General features: G+C 39.0%; 1 protein-coding gene across 2 annotated transcripts in view; it reads left to right on the plus strand.

Moving 5' to 3' along the window:
• The window catches only part of PHAF1 (phagosome assembly factor 1), a 33,994-nt gene extending 14,768 nt beyond the window's left edge, over positions 1–19,226 (plus strand). For both annotated transcript variants that reach the window (XM_057364572.1, XM_057364571.1), the window contains 11 exons: positions 3,559–3,653; positions 6,072–6,169; positions 7,768–7,880; positions 9,422–9,555; positions 10,160–10,243; positions 10,933–11,015; positions 11,721–11,764; positions 13,699–13,742; positions 15,080–15,138; positions 16,678–16,750; positions 17,180–19,226. In XM_057364572.1, coding sequence (XP_057220555.1) covers positions 3,559–3,653; positions 6,072–6,169; positions 7,768–7,880; positions 9,422–9,555; positions 10,160–10,243; positions 10,933–11,015; positions 11,721–11,764; positions 13,699–13,742; positions 15,080–15,138; positions 16,678–16,750; positions 17,180–17,269 — 917 coding nt within the window. In that variant the 3' untranslated portion in view covers positions 17,270–19,226. The remainder of the gene's footprint in view (positions 1–3,558; positions 3,654–6,071; positions 6,170–7,767; positions 7,881–9,421; positions 9,556–10,159; positions 10,244–10,932; positions 11,016–11,720; positions 11,765–13,698; positions 13,743–15,079; positions 15,139–16,677; positions 16,751–17,179) is intronic.
• The last annotated feature ends 3,820 nt before the right edge of the window (positions 19,227–23,046 follow it).

The following is a 23,046-nucleotide window of genomic DNA, read 5'->3' on the forward strand; positions in this document are numbered from 1 at the left end:
TTTGTCTCTGCTCTCTGCAGGCAATCTCTTGCACATTACAGAACAGGATTTATTAACTGGGGAGGGTCATGTGGGTAGAGCAGTATCATTGCATAAAAGCCTGCAGTAGTAGATGAATATCAGATTGAGATAAATGAAGCTTGGAGCATTTCTAGCTGTAATACTCCMAGGATCAGAATTAGCCTTTTAAAATTTTGGCCCTGACATTAACAGTTCCTCTTAAAAACTCTGAAACCTATGGCTAGATCTATTATGGAAATGGTATGTACAAGAGACTGTAGAAGTTAAGAAGGGTCAAAGTTGTTCCGTGTCCTAGGTGGCTTATAATTCTTGTTTATTCTGTAATGATGGTTTATGGGCAATATTTAGAGGTGGAGCACTTCCAAAATTGTGATACTGTGAACTGTAAAAATACATATCTAGCCATAAGCATTGCCTGTGGTAGTGATAGCATGTTTTATTACTGCATAAAATCATATGCAAGCACTTAAAAACATAGTTTGGCACCACATGTCCTTGTGCTGAATTTGCAGATCTTGTGCGCCTGTCATATTCAATTAAGAAAACTTGCACACTTGCTTCATCTGGTGATAGTTCTTCATAACATCTTTTCATCTAGTGACATGTAGATATGAAAATGTATTTATTAAAATGTTGGTCTCTATTACCATTTCACTACTGCATTTGCTTATTCAAGTTTCCATTGGAAAAATACTTCTTCCATTAGCAGCCTACTTAGCAGAAGTAAATGCTCTATATTAAGCTGCCTGTCACAAACAGTTTGAACAGTATTATGCAACAGAAGTTTTTGATAACTCTTTTTCCCCTTTGTGTGTTATGAAACAGAAAATGCAAAGAACCAGAATGGTTTTTAGCATGTGGAAGGGATGGTGATGGTGTTTTCATGTCCCACAAAAATTAGGGCTGGGATGGGAGGAGAAACCTTCCTCTTAATGTGACCAAAGTACCGAATGCTAGTTTTCATGAATGACAGGAACATAACCATCCCGTTACTTCCCTGTGCTAATACTCCTTCAAACCCCTATGCAGCATTTTAAAAGTATTTTGTTGTTTGTCTGTTAACCTCCACTAAAATTTCACTCAAAATGCTGTATTTCACTTAAAACCAAGGTGGTTGCAGCAGAACTTTCCTGCAACAGGATGCAGGGATAGTTTCAAAATAAATTTCAAAAGGTTAGCAACAGTTTTGKGTTGAAACCAACCTTCAGTGAGCATTTTTGGTTTTGTCAGATCAGTGGTTTTAAAAGGGAAGAGTCATCAGAAAAATCAATCAGCTTCATTACTTTTTGGCTAATGTTAGGTTGAAACATTGTGGTACCTTTGTCATGGGACTTATTGAAATACAACCAGTTTGGAGGTCAACAGCTTCATCAAAGCCAAGACTTCTATCCCACATTTTCATGGTTCTCTGACCTGACCTCCTGCTGGGAAGTGCTTGCTGTTGCCAGTGGCTCCATTGAAACCACATCCTGTCCTGAGTCCTCATGGATGTGGCTGTGTGCCGAAGTGCCGTTCGGCAAGGAGCAGGGCTCTGGGTTGAACTCAAATCATAAGRTAGAAGAAAAATACCTCCTTCCCTCCTACCACTGCAGCCTTGCAGGGATGGAGGGGGGTTGCTTTGTTCTAGCTCTCGGACTTCAGTAGTGGCCCAGGCTCCCCTAAGGTGCCAGAAAAGTCTTGTGGCTGATACTAGTAAGAATTGACTTTTGGATCTGCCTCTGCTTTTACTGAAGCTGTGTCCATTTTGCAGCTTTGCTGATGTTGGTGGTTTTGTCCRGCTCTACAGAAATATTTCCCAGCTGGTCACACTCTGCTGCCTTCCTGGAAGGCAAACCCCTTCTCTTTCCCCCCACCCAGGGTGCAGCAGCTAAGAAGCAGTCTTTTGGCTTCTATCAGCAATTTTGAATGGAATTAGCAGGGTACCTGTGTGGTAAAAAAAAAATTGAATAATAATAAAAAAAGCCTTATCAGTCATGAGGTTGTGATCTATGGCTTTGAGTGAGATATGAGAGAACTTCCCAAGAATAAAAAAATTCCTTGCCCTTTAAACCTAAGCATCAACAAACATTGCAGRGGATGGGAACTGATGTGATTTGTATAATCAGATATCACACTTGGCATGACTAGGGGAAAAATAGTTCTCCAGCTGGCTGTGGGCTTTGGAAAAGATGTATCATAATTTATCACATGAGAGAGATTTGTGTAATTTTCCTGCCGATCAAAACATTTCCCTCTCCCCACACGTTTTCCTTTCAGTGACAAGCGTGGAAAAGACTCTTAGCCAGCACATTCTGCAGAAAAGGCAAATGATGACTTTTGAAAGCTTAGTGCTTATTGCTCAACTATTATTTTTCTATCCTGGGTGGCCTGGCATTGTCCAGATGCCTTGTGATATGTCTTTCAAGTTGAACATTTGAAAGACACTGTGGGAGGGAGGGAATAAAATATTTCTTTATATGCRTTTTCTCCCTATGCTATGCCATTTAAAAGATAACATTTTAAGAAAAGAGAGAATATTGAACGTTTGGTATTCCTTTGGTAAAGTGGAAGAAAGCAGCTTTTCTTGTTAGAGGGTTTCTTTATTGTTTCTAGCCTCTGGTGTTTTTAAGCTGTCAGCTCCTGTGTRTTACTAGAACACTGTTCCCTCAGTGGCTACCGGGCACAGGTTGAAGTTTGTAAAATTAATCCCAAAGCAGTTCCCAAGCTCTCAGTCTTCTGGGATTGTTTTTAATCTTTCCACAGTCTCAGAAAACAGTATGTCTTGTTAGAGTAAGTACTGGAATGACATTTATTGTTGTTTGTAGTTGATGTTGTGCAATTGATTGCTATGAATCAGGACATCTCGTGATGTGGTGACAGCTGGAAGTCTGTGCATGCTCTAATTTATTAGTGCTCTTTGTGGGAGCTGACTGGCTGGCTGCTGTTTCTGGTGATGCTATTTTTAATTAGCATTGTAAACGGCCTAGGACCTGTGTGTCTGCAGCATTTCCTCCTTGTGCTGTGTTACCCGGGAGGGCACGGAGCTGATGGGGCCTGGGAGCTCCTCTAGGGAGGAGAGGTGGAAGTGCAGGTCGCACGGTGAGCTCTCCTTTGAACTCCCGTTTGTGCTGCCTGCTGGCTGAAAGAAGGACTTTCTCACTGTTCTGTGCACATCTCTCTCGAAGACTTTCTGGTTAAAACTGTACAATGTTTTACATAACAATGGACAGTTATTTTGTACTAATAGTGGCTATTTAAACTACTTTGGAGATATTAAGATATAATTGATTGTGCCATATTGTATAATTGTGTTGTTAGGGATAGGTTAGTGCCTGCAGGCTTGCAGAGGCAACTGTAATGAATCTATGGTTCCTCTTACTGCTTTGTTTTTACTGCATCAAATTAAAAGCAGAGTTTTTACTGTCCTGTGTAATTGTGTTCCTCGTACATTCTGAAATGTAACAAATTAATTGAGGTGATGAAAGGGCTGTTAGATATGAACTGGCAAATCCTTGTATTGTTTTGGTAATTCTGTTTTTACTTTCTTTTCCCTTGTAGTGTATAACTCAGCTGAGCAACTCTTTCACCTCAATTTCAGAGGACTGTCGTTTTCTTTTCAGTTAGACTCCTGGACTGAAACCCCGAAGTACGAGGTCAGTAATCATTCTTATTTAATGGAAGTCTTTTTGCCTCTATGGTACTTGCAAAGTATTGCCTACATTGTGTCTTGCTGTCTTTGGAAWACAAAAGAAACCAGTAATTTGGAAGGAATTGAACKCTTTAGTTGTGTTCTTGTTAATGCTGTGTAACCATCTCAAAGTTAAAAATTTAGTTCCTGTTGGCAAAAGGGTTTTGCTTGCATCATGAACTGGGACTGGCAATTCTGTTGGTGAAAGGAGCCTTCTAAAAATATGAATGCTGTCTATGCAAATGCATAAATATTAAGCAATCTACTGGGAGGCTGTACTTTTATCAGATATTTTTGAATCTCATCAAAGTGATTATGCAACCAAAGTAGGATAGACTTCATAAAATACATTTTCATCTTAAGTGTCCTTCAGTATGAGTGCTTTTAGCAAGCCAAATGAATGAGTTTTATTTGTAATGCCTGTTTGCATATTCACCAAATGTTTGGATGARTTACTGAATAATTGAATGCATTAGTGCATTTTCTGAAATCTTTGGAAATCACTGTCTAAAGTGGAAACAAGATCAGGTCCTCTGTGGTTTCCTTCTGTATTAACAAAAATATATGTAAAACTTGTTTTGTGTGAGGATGGAAATGCTCTCAGTTGTATAATCTGCTTTTATGGTATTAAAACAAAGAAGCATATAAAGAGCCAAAACAAAAGGGAAGAAGTCAACCAACAAGGTGACACATTCTTTGTCACAGCCTAGTCCTTTAGAGGTTGTGGTTGACATGTCTTAGGGTGTAACCTGGGCAAGTTATTATTTAGCAGTAGTGAAGGTCAGTTGGATTTCAGAATAGAAGGTGAATAGAAACCTAATACGCCAAACAAAGAGAGTGCCCCAACAAAGAGTAATTTCTTTTCAAGCAAGAGTTCCCAGGGCATTAATGGATGAAAGGGCCAAGCTACTGAGAAGTCAGTTGTTACACCAAAGATCTGAAAAGATCATAAAATACCTTAAATTGGAATGGACCTGTAGGGCACATCTAGTCCAACTCCCTGCTGCTTGCGGGGTTACCTAAAAGATAAAACTGCAACAACAGTGGAGAAGATAATTTTGCATTCTCTGTGTCATTCAGTTATTCTAATCAGTTTAGTAAAAGGTTGTTTGCACAGAGTGTAATGCCAGAGTCTCCCTAGGAATAGGTAKAATTAGGATTGTTTAGAAAATAGAATAGTATGAAACAATCCACAGGGAAAACAAGTATTTGTGGAGATTGTTAGAGAGGAACATTAGGAAAAACTGCAGAGTGAACTCGAATTTCTGTATGTCAATCTGTCAAGTTCAGGGAAGATAATATAGGAATGCTAAGCAACTTAGCAGAACAGTGTAATTTCATCTTATGGAAATAAAAAAATTATGAAGAAAACTTCAGAGTTGATTGTATGGCTGGAAACAAGCAGCAAGTGAGGAGAACATGAAATCTGAAGTCTGAGTACTTAAAAAAGCATAAGGTACTCGTGTTCCAGGCAAATACAGAAAGAGAACTGAAATTGGGACATCTCTAGATTTGCTAAATAGTGGAGGTTCCTTTCTCAATGCCTACAGCAGTGAAAGTCATTGTTAATTTTTTTTCCTAAGAATTTATTTTTTTTTGTGTATGTGTGTGCATTWACCTTATGTGATGTCCTGCTTAAGTAGACCAGGTGATGGTTTGCATATTGTGTATCTTGCTTTTGTTGACTTCTTGGGACAAAGTTAGGATTGTTTCTGTATGATGACAGCAAAGTATGTTATTAATCTTGAAGTAGGTCCTGCCACATATTACACTAGAAGAAAGAATTTCTTTCAATTCTGAAAGAGTCAATCTAACTTTCTTAGCATGCTTTCTATTTGATGAGAGCACTCAAAACCCCTGTCAAAACAGTATGTGTAAGAATGTGGTGATAAGGAGAGCGGAAAATCTATTTAATGAACAAGTTTCTGTTCATCAGATAAAGGCATCTTGCAAACCTGCAAAAATGTTAAAAGGCTGAAATTAATGCAGTGGGAGACAAAGGGAAGTTTTCCTTTAAGACAGATGATTTCTTAGACCTTAAATACAGTGTGTCTTGCAAATACTCGGAAACTGCTAGCTGCCAGGGATCAAACCAAGGGAAAACTTGAATTCTCAGTGCAGACAGTGGCTAATTGTCAGAGTAATGGCATCTTTTGATGAAYAAACATAGCAAATGTTTCACCCCAGCTCAGGAATCCAGGAGTGGTGGAATRTAAAGTAACACCACCTAGAAGGTCGGGTTTTTCTGTTATTTTGCCTGCTTGTCTTTGACTGGAGATTTGCTTGAATTAGTAAGCATGTACTGTGTCTCTAGTGCAATTTCTGACCTTGAGCTGCAGTGTCTGCTGTGTTGTGTAACAAGGATGATTTTGTGTCTCCACAGCCTAACTTTGCCCATGGTCTGGCCTCTCTGCAAATTCCACATGGCGCGACTGTGAAACGTATGTACATCTACAACGGAAACAGTCTGCAGGATACCAAGTATGTACAGCTCATGCTCTTTTGATCATTTATTTAGTGTTCTGCCATTGCTAAATATAGTAGATTTTGGTTTTTTTCCAGTTAGATTTGGGTCCTTTATGAATTTGGCAACATACAGAATGCCTTAAGCCAACCTCAGTCAAATTTCTGTTGGTGTTGTCCTCTGACTTTGTAATCRCATGTTGGTTTGATTTGTGTTGATRTAAAATCAACTTGGTTCAGATRAAGTAGGCAAGTCTGAAAATGAATTAATTAATGTAGGAAATGTAGTGAGTTTAGTAAGAGGTGTTTAGGCTATTCTTTCTCTAAAATTTTGTTTGTATGCTAATGGACCTCTCCATAAGCAAATCAAACTTGGTGTAGGCAGTCAGTAAGTTGTAATATGTTGATAATATGTGTGTCATGACAGGGCCCTATCAAGGGTCTTAAACTCTATTGCCAAACAAAAATAATACAATATGCTATATGCCTAATCCACCATATATTCARTGTATTTGATACCTGACTGAGCTTACTATTTTGAAGGCCAGGATGGATGGGGCCTGSAGCAATCTGGCCCAATGGAAGGTGTTCCCCTGCCTGTGGCAAAGGGGCTGGAATTGGGTGATCTTTAAGGTCCCTTCCAATCCCAGCCATTCTRGGATTCTGAGATATCTGATCTTAGAAATACCCAAACTAGTAAGGTTGTAGTTTTTGCAGAGACAGTTGAGTTTTAATGCCAGAAGATTAATATGTCCTTGAATTACTGCTCAAAAGGGAGGGAGCCTTGTTTATGCAGACGTTATCTCCTAATTAGAAAGAAGTGCACTTGAGAAAAACTGTTGTCTGTGCCCGTCCCTGACATGGTGAGCTTTAGTGAAAGCACTGATTGTCATGGGTTCTGTTGTGTGTGTGTGAGAGCTCAAAGCCCAGCTTTTAGCTCATTCACCAGAGGAGGAATTGATATAAGAACTGTGAATTTTTAGGGAGAGTATACAAGCTAATACACAGAAAATAGGCATTTCCATTRAATATATCTCACTTGGGGCTGTTACTGTAAAATAATATTGTTGAATTAAATTGAGAACTTTCCCAGTAAAGCAGCACACTTACATTTGGTGTACCTGCACAAGCTGATTTCATGTTCTGGGCTATGAAGTACCTTCCCAAGAGCAATGTGACCATCATGGAGGAAAGTTTTCTGCTGCATTTGGGTGTTATGCCTAGGTCAAGGATTTAGTTAGCTTTAAAAACTCCAAAACTTACATTTCCCCTGAGAGGAATCTGAGCTTGCATGTCCTCTTAGGAGATATCCAAAGACTAGGTACAGTAAGGAATCTGCAATTCATTAATTCCYGGAGTCTTTGAAACTTGCTGTTTTTTTCATTAATAGTAAAGATCTTGCATWTGAGTGCTGTCTTGTTACTTTTCCTTTTCCCCAACACTTTCTGATTCTTCTTCTGATCCTTCTGTTTAATACAACTTGTAATCTTCAGTCTCAGAAACATGCAGCGTTGTCAAAATTAAGGTGCTCTGTTCCAGTGARCTAGTATTAGCTTGTTAATGGGAAATTTGAAGATGAAGCAAATCCTATGCACATTTTGTATGATTGGTTTCAGGGCTCCCTTGATGCCTCTCAGCTGTTTCCTTGGGAATGTGTACGCTGAGAACGTCGATGTTCTGCGAGATGGAACTGGACCCTCAGGTTTACGGCTTCGCCTACTCACTGCAGGTATTGGAGACACTCAGAACATTGCACTGGTTGTTCTCAGGAGAAGAGGGATAAACCTCTGTAAATGAAGCACAGGTTGTTTGTGATGATTTAATAGGTGATTTCAAAGTGTTCTGTCTACCTTATTTTGAATTGTTGGAAACAAAACCCTATTAAATCCTTGCAAAGATGAATCTGCCTGCTGCTGCATTTTCCTAACCCTGGAGAAATCACTGAGAACTGGAACCCCATCCTCACATATTCTAAGTCCTTAGAATCTGTTTGCAGAAATGGAATTTGTCTCCAGGTGTATGTGTAGAAGAAAATAGATCATTGTTCTGAGTACATCACTAAAAAAAACCCATGACAAAGAAAGAAACCTTGTGGTTTTTGTCACACAGAAAATGTGTGCATTTTCTGAAATTCTGGGGAGCTGTATCATCTTGATATATTTGTGATTGAGTCTGGAAGGCTTTTAAAAATGCCAACAAGTGACTGCATTAATGCTGTAGCCTGAAATTGCACTTCCAACTCAGTTCTGTTTTCATTTGCTGTAGGAGACAGTGATGAAAGTGAAGAGAAACTGATGAGCCCTTCCCCTTGAAGGTGCTTTCAGAGATGGGAAAGATAAAAGAGGCAATCTGGACATGGTGCTGTTCTTTTCTTGCAAAGTTTGTAGAAACTCTTGTGGAACACATTACGCACCTGTTCTGGCACAAGTTTCTCTACCCATGTATTAATTTGAAGTTACTATTGCTTAAGAAATCAGGGATGACTGAATTGGRTTTTTCTGATTTATTTTAGTGGGTAACTAGCTACATAAATAATGCATAGTTAGGAAACTAAGTGTGTATTTAGAGCACATCCTGTATTTTGCAGTAACTGCTGCATATGTGTACTCACATTCTCGTAAATGTAAGATGCTGCATTCCTGAAAGCAAATAGGCTCACAAACTGCAACATCTTTCCATTTCCTAACATCTGCTGACATATTCCAGCACTTCTTCTGTGTAATGGCTATTCAATAAGATCTGGTTTAACATTTTTGCACAGGAACATACTTGCTATTGATTTAATAAGTTATGGGGATCTTGAGTAAAGAATGTATGTTTTGTGATACTGTTAATATGGATGAGGGATTTTTACTTCATATGCTTGACGTTTTTAGCTGGAGATAAATCTCTAGCTGCTAAAGTAGAATATTCTAGGGATAGAAATAATTCCTGGTATTTACTGCTAATAGCCAGCTGATCAAATTGGGATGGGCTGGGCAATCAAGCCATGTTCGTGTGAATGGCAAAGAAGGGAAGGTAGTATGGCTGAAATTGGAGTATTGGTAGTATGGCTAAAATAAGAATCATGCAACAGTCAGCACATGCACTGCTCTGATAAATGTCTACACTGTTGCAAAGTAAGTGGTTAAATTTAGTTTGGTACTGTTGTCTGAGGAATGCAGCTGTTTGGTTTGTGATAAATAGAGGAATGCTAACCTTTTGGTGTTGATGTACTGATGTATTCTGTGACCAGGAAGGATGCATGTAGAGTTGTTTTCCATTCCCCAGGCTGTGGCCCAGGTGTTTTAGCCGATGCCAAGATGCGGGTATTTGAGCGCTGTGTGTACTTTGGTGATTCCTGCCAGGATGTGCTCAGCACCTTGGGCTCTCCACACAAAGTCTTCTACAAGTCCGAAGACAAGGTGAGGGAATTCATTCAGGCACAGACTTTGGTCAGTGGTGTCTCAGTCTCATCATAGGGCTTGTGTTTTGCAAGGTCAGGGAAGTTGAACTGCCGTGTCGCACAAATTACAAATGCTTGACATATCACCTGACATAATAGATCAGGCTGTACTGTTATATAATAGATTTTAAGAAGCTTTTTTTAATCTAAATTGATGCAAATCTGTTTAAATTTATTTAAAAAAATCAAATTGCATCATGTTAACTGGTTTAAGAATTGTTACAAATAGGAGCACTTTTGTATCCAAATGTGCCTTAGCAAGTGTGTTCTGCCTGTTTTTTTCCAATTRTAGTTTATGTAAAATAACCTCAGTATAAACTTTGATCTTTTCCTAATGTTTTTACACAGCATCATGCAAGTAAACCTTTTAATTCAGATAACTGAAAAAACTGATATGTCGTGCCACTGCAAGCAGGTGATGGTTCTATCATGAAGCATAGTATCTTACATAGTTGAACAAAGTCTTCAAATGAGATTATGGCAATTTGTTTGAATRTAGAGGTTGTTTAAGGCATTCATCTTGGAGCATTATTGAATGTATCTGAAAAGTGTGTTCCTTGCAGATGAAAATCCACTCGCCCTCGCCTCATAAGCAGGTTCCATCAAAGTGCAATGACTACTTCTTCAATTATTTCACACTTGGAGTGGTGAGTGGAAAGCTTCCCTAAACAATTAATGTAAACTTTTGATTTAGTTACACAGCAATCCTTTCAGGAGTCTGAAGGCTGTGGGAAATGAGAGACTGCAAAATGCTTGATTGCTGCCTTAGGAATCTCTGGATAGGAATAGCTACACTGACTTTAACACAAATTTAATCAGTAACATTTTACCTCCATTAGTGGATGGAGGGTTCATTGCACTTTTGCAGTCTCTTAGGTTTTCTCCTTTTTCTGTTGTCCCTGATGCAGATGTCCCTAGTTCTTGTTCCTGAGATCCATGTCCTTGTTCCACAGAACTGAGACAGGATGCCATAACATCAGTTGTGAAAATTTGCTGAGCTGTGTGATGTAGTTAAATCTTCATATTCCTCCTTGCAGCTGTTTTGCTTTAGTCTATGTTGCTGTAAACAATATGCAGAAAAACAAGACCTCCTTAGAAAACTTGCCAACATTAGCAAATGAAGCTGCAGTTGTGATTGAGTGCTTTAGGAAATGTGTGTTCTTTGAATTCACAAATAGRCATATTTTCAAATACAACTTTTCATAGTTTGATTCAGTTGCAGTGAGATGAATGTATGTCACTCTGTACARGTGCTATTTTAAGTAATCTCAGGATAGTGTGGGAAAAGCTACCTTCCTCTGTCCAAATTGCTTCATCTCTGTTTTGTCTTCAACAGGATATTCTCTTTGATGCAAACACTCACAAGGTGAAGAAATTTGTCCTGCATACAAATTATCCTGGTCATTACAACTTTAACATGTGAGTGTACAGATCTCATMTCTTTAAAAGAGTACATTAAAAGAACTGAAAATGAAATCCTATGTTCCCTTTATAGAATTCCAATATTTTTTCAAAAGTCTTTGTTGTATTTAATAACCTGTGGATGTTTCAGATATCATTAGTAACATTTTTTTAGTAGTACTTTCTTTTTACTTTTAAATGGTTTTATATTGACAAGTATGTCTTAAAGCAGTGAATGAGGTAAGGAAGTTCTTGGTATGATGTGCAAACTCTTGATAGAGGCAAACTTTGCCATTTTGTTCCTAACATGATTTCAATTAGTGATTAAAAAATTCTCATGGTTTTCACTACTTTCTAAATGTAGTCTTTGGAGGAGGAGTATCAGTTAGTGATTGGATATTTGATTAAAGCACTTAGTGACAGAGAAATCTATAGTGCTCTTTTGAAGTTAAGTATTTCTCCATCCACTCTCTGTAACAGTAATTTGTGCTGAAGGACTTCTTTTGTCCTCTAGAAAATCATATTAGGACATTCCCAGGCTGCTGCCTTTTTTGATGTTGGAAATCTAAGCAAGAACTTAATCTGCTATCATAGATTCTCACTTTCATTTTAWTATTGATGTGGCTTTTCATTGAAGGGATTATTAAGAGCTGTAAGTCTGTGGCTGTGCAGTTTATCTTGGCTTCTCTGTTYTCTAATAGCTTTACGATTTGCACTTTCTAGTTACCATCGCTGTGAATTCAAGATTCCACTCGTCATTAAGAGAGGTGAGCATTTCACTGCTGTCCTGCTTCAGGGGGCACAGAGTGTTCCAGGGRGAGCTAGGGTCAGTTTTCAGCTCTAATTCTCCTTCATTATCACAGGATGCTAGCAGTGACAGTCATTGAAACTGAAGAAGTTTTGGGTTTGGGTTTCTATTTAAGTGGAAAAGATACTTCAAGACAACTTAGCAGTTCTCTGATTTTACTCACGTTACCTCTTCACTTATTTGGATCACACAAATATTTATCTGCAACATCACCAATTTCCTGTAATGCTGCCACTCCACTAAAATCAATTACCTTGTACCTGGAGGCTCAAAATCTATAAAACAGTGTTAGTCTGAGCTCATCTATCCAGTCCACTTATATTTAATATAATCTGGTTTTGCTGGGAATGAGAACAAACAGCCAGTATAAGTTGACTCTATGTGCTATAGACAAAATATGTCTGTTGTGTTCACCTGAAAGTCTCTACTTGAAAAAATACATATATAATCAGTAATGCTAATTTGGCAAAGTACTAAGATGTTCCCAGCTCTGTGCATGCAACTAATCTTAGCAAAGTAGGGGTACCCTGTTTGAAGATGACAGTGATTGAAGTAGACTTCTTCAGCATAGGAATAAATGTGTATTGGGAAGGTATTTGGATTATCCCAGGAATGCCAGATGCTGGCTAGGTTTTGGCCAGTGATGTTTTCCTCTTTCTGATTGGTATTCACTGGAAGCACTTTGCWGTGTGAAGTGCAATCCTCCTGTGGCTGTCACAGCAGTTTGAGCATATGGAGGATTAAAAACCTGGAAGAACAACATTTGTGTATACAGGCTTATGTGAACGTTGATTTGTACTTCAGCCAAAAGAATGAGCATGAAAGATCTCACTTCTATAATTATTTCCCCTTAGGTTATTGTACTTCAAAGCATTAATTTGTGATTAATTTTTTTAACTTCAAGTAGCATTATGAATTTATTTTTAATGTGTCTGGGTTTTTTTTGTCTATTTGGCATTTTTAGCTAGCTTTTCTGTCCTCCAGCTGGTGTCCAGGACATGGAACAAGTTGTGAACAGATGTTTGTTCAAAACAGTGAACAGTTTTGAAGAACCCATCTTCTTCCCTCTGCTGGCAGTGCCCGATGCAGTTTGAGATGCAGTTTTATTAGTTGCCTTTTGTAGTTCAAATTCAGATGATAAATTGAGAGCCAGACTTCAAGCTGCACAGATACTGAACTCCCAGCATGTTTAGAGAAGGAAAATACAGAGGAGCAAATGGTCTTTAACTTGATTGAAAGCYCTGTTTAGTGTCTAGGTCCATTCCCAGTGCTTTGGAAATGTGCTTTCAGTATTGAGGGGTACCCAAACATATGTGTGAAAGTACTTGAAACCATCAGCAAGCAGTTTCTGTTTAAAGCTCTAATTGTAAATGCAATGTTGTCCCATCCTGCAGCTTTTTTATTTAATAGGTAGGCTGCAGTCCCCAAGCTCTCTGCTATCTTTATTTTGGAAGAGCAGTGTTTTAACTGATTTCAGGCCTGCCAGTTCCTGAGTCTCCAGATGCCAGTTTTAGCTGGCTTTCTTTCCAAGTGCAGTGGAGTTCTTTCGACTTAATGGGTGGCACATCATGTTACCTGTGCTAGGCCTGTTAACTTGGTGCAAAGAGATGGAGTTTCTTTTGCAGTGGTGTTCTTCCATCTAAGATTAAAGCTTAAGCATTTATAATGTTAAAGTTGGGACTTGCTGTAAATAGGGCAGTTTGCTTAATCACCTTARCTGGCATTTAGTTGGTGTTACATTTCTGATTGCTAGTGAATGCTGGTGAATTTCTATATGAACTGATCTAAYGCTCCTGTGTGTCCTGCTATCTGAATTAACATCCCAAAATAAAGGATTTTGTAGGGAATGGTTCAAGCTTAAGCTAAAAAAGCTTTTCTGTTTTTRTGTCATAGATAGTGCTGATTCACAAACAGAAACATGTACAACATACAGCAAGGTAAGTCTGTACACACCTGACTGTTTYTGTAATTTTCTTAAACCATCTGAATGATTCATGCCAACTTTACAATACACTTTGAAGAAGTTACAGTAGTGGTATCATGTTGGTTTAAAGTGGAATAGTAGAAGGCCAGAAGTTAGTGTATGTTTTCTGTTTTAGATATTTTGGTGTGTTGTAAGATTGAAGACATTTGTAATAGCGCACTTCAAGTAAACTAAATTACTGCATTATGGCATGGYTTGCAATTTAACACAGCTGAAGGTAGAAATAGTGAAATAAGAGATATGGGAAAAGAGCAGCAGTGTGGCTGAATATTGGTTGGAAGACATGTTCCTAAACAAAATTCTCACAGAGCTATTGTACTAAACATAGCTTTTGAAGAYATGTACTAAAGAGAGTTCAGTGCCCTTCCACTTTCTTCTGAAGGGCACCAGTAATGGGATGTTTCTCAGGCAGCAGCCTTTCAAAAATCTCACTGCCAGTGTGACACCTCCTGATGACAGCAGACTCCTTGAAGACTGTGCAGCCTTTCCACCTGAGTGAACTTCCCAGCTGGGCAGTAGCTGTTGTGTATTTGAGAGCTCTGCTAAGTTGAAAAACTTCTCAAAAACTGTGTTCAGCAGYGTCTCTGCAGCCAATATTCAGCYAACATCAGTGCTGMTCTCCTGGCTCCTGGKGTGCCARRTGAAGGCTTTCCATGGTGAATTTTRGGTTCCATACTGGGAAGAAAAATTGGAGACAGCAATCAGCTTTTTGATTTGCATTACTTACGCCTTTCAGTGCTTTGACTTATTTCAGTCTTGTGTATGAAAATGCRTCTTCTTAGAGTCCAGTTAGAGTGAGGAAAACTGTTGGACAYTTACCAATCATTAAATAGTGCAGCTTTCCTCTTCTCAAATCTGATTGCTTAAATGAAAGACTTCTGGGAGAGGTAGCAGTGGTACTTAYTTTTCTTCTCTGCAAAGGTATGTAAGAGGATATTTTGTTGAAGTTTCCCACASCTGCTTTGGTCTCTGAGGTACCCCTGAAATGCTACAGGATTTTCCAGCTACATTTTATCCATAAGACCCATAGAAAATTTTATATTAATGTTCTAATTCCAAACTATTTTTTGGCAAAAATTACAATATACCTTAAGAGAATTTACTAGCCCTAGCAATGGATAGTTCCTTTACTGAGTATGGTTCCAGTTACAAAATACTTCTGTAAATACAGTCTCAAGTTTATTTGGCAAATGAGTTTGTCACTAACAAATGTGCATGACACTCTTCCTAGATAAAAAGAAGAGTTTTCCTGTGCCTTGTTTTAACACAAAGTTGTTGATGTATTTACAGTGGGACAGTATTCAGGATCTACTGGGGCACCCTGTAGAGAAGCCAGTGGTACTTCACAGGTAAAAATCTCTCTCTTTATTTTGCTTGGCAAGGATTGGGCTGACAGCAGAGGATGAGGAAGTGTTTATTGCTCTRGTTTCTTCTGCACTGTTTTGCTGGTTAAAGTTTCAGGTTTTTTTGGCCACTAACAAGACCAGATAGCTGCTCTCAGAGGATATAAACTGACATGCTGAGTGAAAGCATTTCCAGAATTCCTTGAACTGCAAGATCCAGAGAAGATCTCAGAGAACAGTGAACAGTGCATAAAAAGTCTTTCTTTATGAATAATAAATAGTGTAGAGTTCTTACGCTTTTTATATGTATTTCAATARCATGACATTGTACAGCATAGTATATATGTGATAATATATATTACAGGAGTCTGTCTGAAGAAGCTTTGCTTTTATGAACATACATGGTTCTACTGTTGCTTAAGGCTGACTGAAGATAGAATAGCCCTTAAATTTGCTGCTTCTGCAGGAATTGAGATGGATGCTGGGTTAAATAGGCTTTATCTGTTTGCAGAGTTATTTTATGACGTGAAACAATGATTTTTATCTCAGGACAAGTGTAAGTGATAGGTACTGTGAAAATACTACAGCAGTTTCAGATAAATGAATATATTTTTATCAGACTTTCATGTGATTTTGACTTTGATTTCCATTCTCCCCTCCTTTATCATTGTGCCCTTTGTTCCCCTTTACTGCTGTGCTATGCCAGTGGGATGATTAGAGCAGAGGCCATGTGAATGAAGTAAAGCTAAGGTGAAATAGTGATGACGTAGAGCCCTTCTATTTTTCCATCTGTGTTGTAGAGAGTAGTTCAACCAGAGAGCGCTTTACTGAGCACATCTCAAATGGCTCAGACATGCAATTTGACAAACTGACCAGTTTACAAGAAAGGACAAAAGGTAAATRTTCACTAGGGGTTTTTATTTTGGCTGTAACCTAAATTCATTGCAGTCAACAGAAATTGCAAATATAAAATCCAGAAATGYCAGAAATAACTGGAAGAAAGTGATACATAGGTCTTGAAAAATACTGTATGATAAAACTTGGATTATTCTAGTTCAGCATCTTATAGGTTGATCTTAACATGCTAAAGTTAGTGGATTAATAGATGGTTTATAGTAAATAGAAATAGTAACTATATGTAGTAAATACATATGGTAGAGGTTGAGACACAAAGGGAAGAATCTTGCACCAAAATAATGTAATAAGTAACATGGTGCTTCTCTCTTCCTGTATATCTGGGGTTTTTTTAGGGTTCTTCCTGCTCAAGTAAAGTGCAGGAGAGTTTTCCTGTAGAGGTCACTAGTGGCTTTTTGATTACTTTATCCCCAAGTGTTATTAACGGCTCTRTGGCATCAAGCAGAGTTTCCTCTGGCTCACTTGGAATCTAGCAATGGTGTTACATAATGGAGATTTACTTTCTTGTGATGAAAGCCGTGATAAAGATGCTGTAATTTACCTTATGTTACTGAGTAGTTATTCTTCCCTAAGAGTTGCCGATCCTCACATATCAATTTAAAATTCTTTTTCCCCCTCTCTTCTGTTCAGGTCATCATCTCCGAACAACACTAACCCATTTGGGTCAACTTTTTGCTTTGGACTGCAGCGAATGATCTTTGAGGTTAGGAAAAAACTTTTTTGTCTGAGCATGGGAAGATGTGGAGTTTGCTATTACTATGAGTGGCTTCTTATTTCCTGTTGCAATGAAAGCCAGCTTGGGAGTGCTGTAATTTTAGTGCGTGTTGGCAGAAAGAGGCAACTTTGCAACCTCTTCTCTGAGGTTGTCCATTTGCATGYTAAAGCTGGAACTTCAAGTTTGTCACCTGGAGCTCATGCCAGCAGGGGATAYATGCACATGGCTGGGTGGAGCATGCTGGTGTTGTGTCATGGAAATCCAAGAGATCATTTTTAGWAACTAGCCAAGAGCTCATTTGTTGYTGCGGTTTCTTCCTTCAGGCAGATCACTTCTGTATTCACCATTTTAATACTTCTGAGTTTGTTTAGTGTACCACTTCTTTTAATTTCCCTTTTCCCTGCTGTGCTTTTGCAGGTGATGCAGAATAATCACATAGCTTCTGTTACTCTGTACGGCCCAACACGGCCCAGCAGCCAGTTGAGAACGTCGGACCTTCCCCAGTGAGCATCCCCTGCAAAGTCAGCTAATCTCAATGCTACAGAATTAGTACAGCGTGCCTTGATTTGCTGCCACTTATAATATGGAAAGCACGTTATGATTTTATTTTTTTTTCAATAAGCCTTTCCACCCAGGAGCGGTGTGGAGAGGAAATTCTCTCAACCCTTCATCATGGGGCATGGAACTGTTGATGGAGGAAAGCAGCTTAGGTGCCTGTGCCGTCATTTATTCCTCTCCGTTGCCCTCATCCTATGCAGCACAGACCTGAAGAGACTGTCCCTCCTTCTCAGCTGGCAGAAGGGGGAATGGAAGAGGGGCACGTAATGACTGCAAGAATTAGAAGCACAAACTTTCTGAGCCTTGGAGCATCTGGAAGCAGGTATTGATTTTAGTCTGTTTGTGTTACTGTATTGATGTGGTGGTCACATTTTAAGAAAACGTGTGTGTATATATATATAGATATAAACACCTCGGTATTTCTGTGGCTTAGGACATTGTACCAAGTGTGACAAGGATGTATATATGTCCATGATTTCAGGCACCACATCTTTGTGTAACTTTAAACCAAGCAAGTAGCATGTGCATAATACTTGGTTGTAACATTTGCACTACATACACTTTAATTACTTGATAAACGTTTATCTTCACTGAGGAGCATCTGTGTACTGGGTGTGAGTGGGGTGTGGTGGTTATTTAATGTACACTGCGCATAAAGCTTATTTATACAGTGGATCAAATTTGTCCACCTTCCTGCACTAATATGTACTTGATATGCTGATACAATTTTTTTCTGTCATGGCTGGTTTACTAATTTTTTTTCATATGCAATTTAAAAAAAAAAATTCTGGAAGGGGTTATTTCTATGATTGAATTATGTTTTAGTGAAAAGATTTGATACAATTTTTCATACTAGTGAAAAAGTTAATGAAGAAATAATGTTGCCTCATTTGCCTCTGTTCCAAAATCCTTTATTCCTACTCTATTTCCTCAGAGAAAGAAAAGCTGTATATAATGGTATCTCAGAAAGAAATTCTGGAATTCCGCCATCACCAAGATAACCTTTTCTGTAACTTTTGATGTATGATTTTAATTTATGCCAAAGGTTTAGCCAAAGACATCCTCGTTGTAGTTTCACCATTTCTGTACATATATGCTAACTGCACACCCCACCCCAGCAGACAGGATATAGGCTTCTTTCTAGTTGGGAGATGCTGCTCGCAACATTTTATCCCAGGAGGATACTTTAGGTTTCTAGTTCTCTTACCAGTCTTATTTGGGAGAAATAGGTGGTCTGTCTTTGAAATAATGAACCCTTTTTAAAAATGGACAAGAGAAATGTATAATTTTATCCCATTTTTAATATTTTGGTGTCGCAACTTGTGATACATAGATGACAATTTTGTGAGTTTTACTATGTGTGTACAGATTTTTGTAAATATGACATTTTTGTAATTCTAACTCCATGTACAGTGTAATCCTGTATAGTTTATCAATGAATGAGAGATAGGAAATCGAATGTTAACTGAAGTTTTGGATCCTGGACCAGTAGCAGGGATAAATGTGTGTGTGTGTGCGTGTGTGTGAGATGTTCTTTGCCATTTAGTCTTCCTGTATACTGTGATACTCTAAACTGTTTTGCTAAAACAAACAAAAAAGCCCCATGGAGAATCTAATGGATAAGGAAAAAGTTTCTGTTTACCTTTATCCCTAGGTGTCACTCCTGTTGAATCCCTGTTCAATCTGTGCTGTCTCCTGTGATCGTTGCTTGCTAAGAAAATTCTATGCCTCAATCTTCCTTTTTGTTTCTTCTCTAATTTTAATTTCATTTTACATAGCCCTTCTGTAAATTAAATGGAATAATAATGAGCATGTACACTGAAAGAAAAATAAAAAGAGACTCTCAGTTACTGTTTTGTGTTAAATACAGTTGCTGGGTGTTTTTGTAATAAAATCATGGATGTTCTTGGTTTGTTTTTTTTCCTTACCAATTAGTTCTTTTACTGGTTTTCAGAYATTATATTTTAAGGACCTGACTCGTCTGTAGTGACATAGCCAGCAGTATGATCTCCAAAGAAACAGTAACTAACATAGCTTGGTAGATCCATTAAAGCATTTTATAAGGTTTTGCCCTGAAGTGGATCAGGAAAGTCTTTAAATTGTGATCGATAGCACCGTGGGTTCTGCATTGTGTTCAGAAATGTGATTGTTACACTCCTGTGGCCCTTGGGGATCATGGAAATCGATCGAGCTTCCCAGAGGGGGAATATTGCMCAGCAGGAGGAGGAGATGCCAACAGTGAAAGCAGCAAATGTGAATTCTTGTACAGCATTCATGTGCCCCAAGYGAATTCACAGAAAAGCTTTGGAAGTCTCCSTGCCCTGMAGAGCTCAAARGTTAATGCAGGGCTTAAGGAATGGRACTSGTTTCYGTTCCTGTTTCTCCTGCACTGCCTGCATGAGGCAGGGRGAGCCTGGCCCTCCTCCTGCAGCATCCCTGGGTGCTGGAATRCACACTGACCTTGCTTGGTGCTTGGCTCACTGTGCTCTTACAGAATTTTTATGGTTTCTGAACTGAGATGGAGTGCATGCCGATTCTTGTTACTAAAATGTGACAGCAATCCTGATGCTAATTTCAATTAATTTAAATTCATTCTTTTCTAATAAAGGCTCCAGATAAGCTGCAAGAGGAGATAAATCCTTGATGGGATGATTTGAGTAATGGCTATGCAGATGCTGTCAGTATCCTGCTCTCAAACATATTGAGTTGAATTTCTTCAGAAGAGTGAGGTCAGACCTGCTACTCCAGCATGAACACTGAGACTTAGGACAGGAGCAGCAGCTAACCAAAAGTATTTAATAACTRCAGTGACTCCCAGCTTCACTTGTAATGCTCTAGAGAGACCAAGTGACTAAAATAGTATTGGTAATTAATAGTGCTCTTAACARCCCAGCTACTTCTCTAGGTCAGTCCCTTGATATTGAAAAATTCTCTGCACAGACAAAAAAWTCAAGGCAACTTTGCATCTTGGCTGTTCCTGCTGGGCTGAGCTCAAGCGTTTGACTTTTGGGAGAGGCAAATCTGAAGAAGCACCAGGGGAGACAATGTGGAGCAGCTCTTGTGGGTTTCCTCACACACCCTTTGGGATTGCAGCTGTTCACAACTCCCTTATCTGGGATGTTTTGATTTGTTGCTCTTGTTTGGACTAAGCCAAGCGAAGCTGTTCCTGTGCTTATGCATTAGGGAAGCTGGTGTGGAGCATTTAAGGACTTGCTGGCATGAAAAGTTTAGGAATGGGTGGAGGGAACTGMTGGGAGTTTTGAATCACCAGAAAGAAGCAGAAGGAATAGAGGCACTCAGGGGGTCAAGGCAAGGATGGCAGAGTGGCAGGAAGCAGGGGCTGGGAGGAGGCAGTTCATGTGAACCAAGAGCAGTGCTGTGCACAGGGCTACTCAAGGGGCCAGCTCTGCCTCCCCTTCCCGAAGGAACTGAGATTTGGGCTGTATCAGATCCCACCTTGCCAGGTGCCCTTGTTCCTTGGAATAATTCCGTGTGGTTTGATACAGATCCTGCATGTTGGCAGCATGTGTGMTGGTCCATCATTTTGGTTTCATATGATAAAGTGTTTGATATAAAGTGCACTTGCATTTTTAATAAAACACGTGCATATGATCCCCTTCTGATGTGTGCCTTTTTYCTTTGTAGAGAAATAAGGAGTTTGTGTGTGTGTGCTTAACTTGATTATTGCAGTATTGTCCACAGTATTTCATTTGTTTGCACTTAATAAAGCTGATTCTTGTCTTTCTGGAGGTGAAGCTGATGTTTCTTCCCATTTTGTTCAGGCCTTCAAGCAGTCCCTGGGCTCCTGTGAAGGCTCCAGGCAGTGCTGYATAGATCAGTGCTGCTGTGTAATACTAGAACCCTCTGTTCCCCAAAATGCAGTTCCTGTCAAGAAAAAGCAATCTTCTGTGGCCAGGAACTGTTACATTTCTAATTCTAAACAGATTTTTTTTTTCTGAAATAGTAATCATATGGTGTGTGAGAACTGATTCATGTGATCTTGATCATTTATATTCCAAGGCTCCCATCCAACYTGTTTAAAACAAAAYCTTTCAGCACTGCARGAAGATGGTGATTCATTGTTASTGGGGGSTGGCTGGAGGTTAGGGGCAGCTGCTGTTTTCCAGAGGGGAATGGAGAGTTGCTGCCCCCTTCACATTGACTTTCTACCTGCTGTTAGAACCAGTTAATTCTTAGCAGAGTAGTTAAGTAGTTTAAGTTAAACCAGAACTTCTGTTAGGTTTTGTGTTAGATGTCTCAAAACGTAGAGGGAGTAAATCTGCATGTGTGAGTAAGTGCTACTCTTACTTTGAAAGAAATGTTATATCCAAGCCCTCTCTGCTTACTTTGTCTAGAGTATTTGGTCAAGGACCAAGTTGTCTGATCTGGCACAAATCAGACAATTTTACATAGGCTGGTTTTATTCAGAATAATTTTTGGTGTCATGATGCAAGAAATATCATTCCATGCTAGTTACAATTGTTCTRTGTCAACTTTTGCCCAATAAACACCTTTATTACACCAGTTCTCTCTGCCTGACTCTGTCATAGTCTGGCACAGCACCTGTAGCCAAATAAATACCTCACTGTGTGTGTCTGAGCAGTTAAAATATCAATTAGCTCTGGTTGGTTYTTTTCTTGTAAAGTGTGGACCATGATGTTTCAGAGAGAAGGTAAGGCTGAAGCAGAACAAGGRGAAATGAAAAATGGAGCTTGCTGGAGGTATGTTACTCTTAAGCATTAAAAATAGGCTCAGTGTAGCAGAGGGCTTTGTAACAGGCCAGGATAAAACCAGTTCACCCAGGGAGAACTGCACCCATAAAGGGATTTGCTTTTGTGGGGAGTGTATGTGTTACTTGGGAGGGTTSAGGTACAACTTAAATACCATATTCTTTGCCTATGTGAAGTCTTGCTGTAACTAATAAAGTCACTGTAAAAATGTTTTATCTGCCAAAGCTTATGTCCAAAGCTGTTGTGATGTTTGTGGGGATGTCTGTTTTTCCAGCAGGCAAAAGCATTTTTCCTCATGATCTGGAAAAAACCAAGTGCTTGAAACAGCAGGAAAGGTAAGCTGGAGTTTGGAGAGTAGGTCACTCATTGTGGTGTGAGATACTGTTATAACAGTGTTCTGAACTACTTGTAATGGTTTAATGTAATTTTTCTCTTTCATGCATTAATGAACTCCCCTTGAAATTTTACTCCTTTAGTTATTTTAAAGTACTGCATTATTGCAATTCTGGAAGCTGGTTTGAAGTGCCTTAATGTTTTACACCTACACTATACATATATATTCCACTGAGAGCATGTTTCATTCTAGTAGTATCATCCTTCAGCAAGACATTTAATTTAAATACCAATCACAAAAAAACACTGCATGATTATGCAATGTGCAGTTTGATCAACTACATAATCAAACTGGCCTGATTCTCTGTATTCCCTTTTCCCCTCTGCTCATCTCTCAGAAAAACYGTAGCCCTTGAAATCCTTAGTGTACCCTGTCTCTTGCAGGGCAGCTCTGCTGCATCCACAAGTAGGGAGGCTGTGGAAATAATTYCACCCTTCTGCTTCTATGGCTGTAGAAACCATTTGTCTTATCACACCTTGGTTTCCACCCAGCTCAAGCRGCCCCCCTGGGACCAGACTGTCCCTGCAAACCTGTGTTAGTTTATGGGTTTTTTTTCCCTGTTTTTAGCACAAGGATTGTCAACAGATGAGCTGTGAAAGGGA

This window comes from Malurus melanocephalus, unplaced genomic scaffold (assembly GCF_030028575.1).
Source record: "Malurus melanocephalus ecotype Western Australia unplaced genomic scaffold, MMel_1.1 scaffold_40, whole genome shotgun sequence".
In the NCBI taxonomy this organism is placed as follows: domain Eukaryota; kingdom Metazoa; phylum Chordata; class Aves; order Passeriformes; family Maluridae; genus Malurus; species Malurus melanocephalus.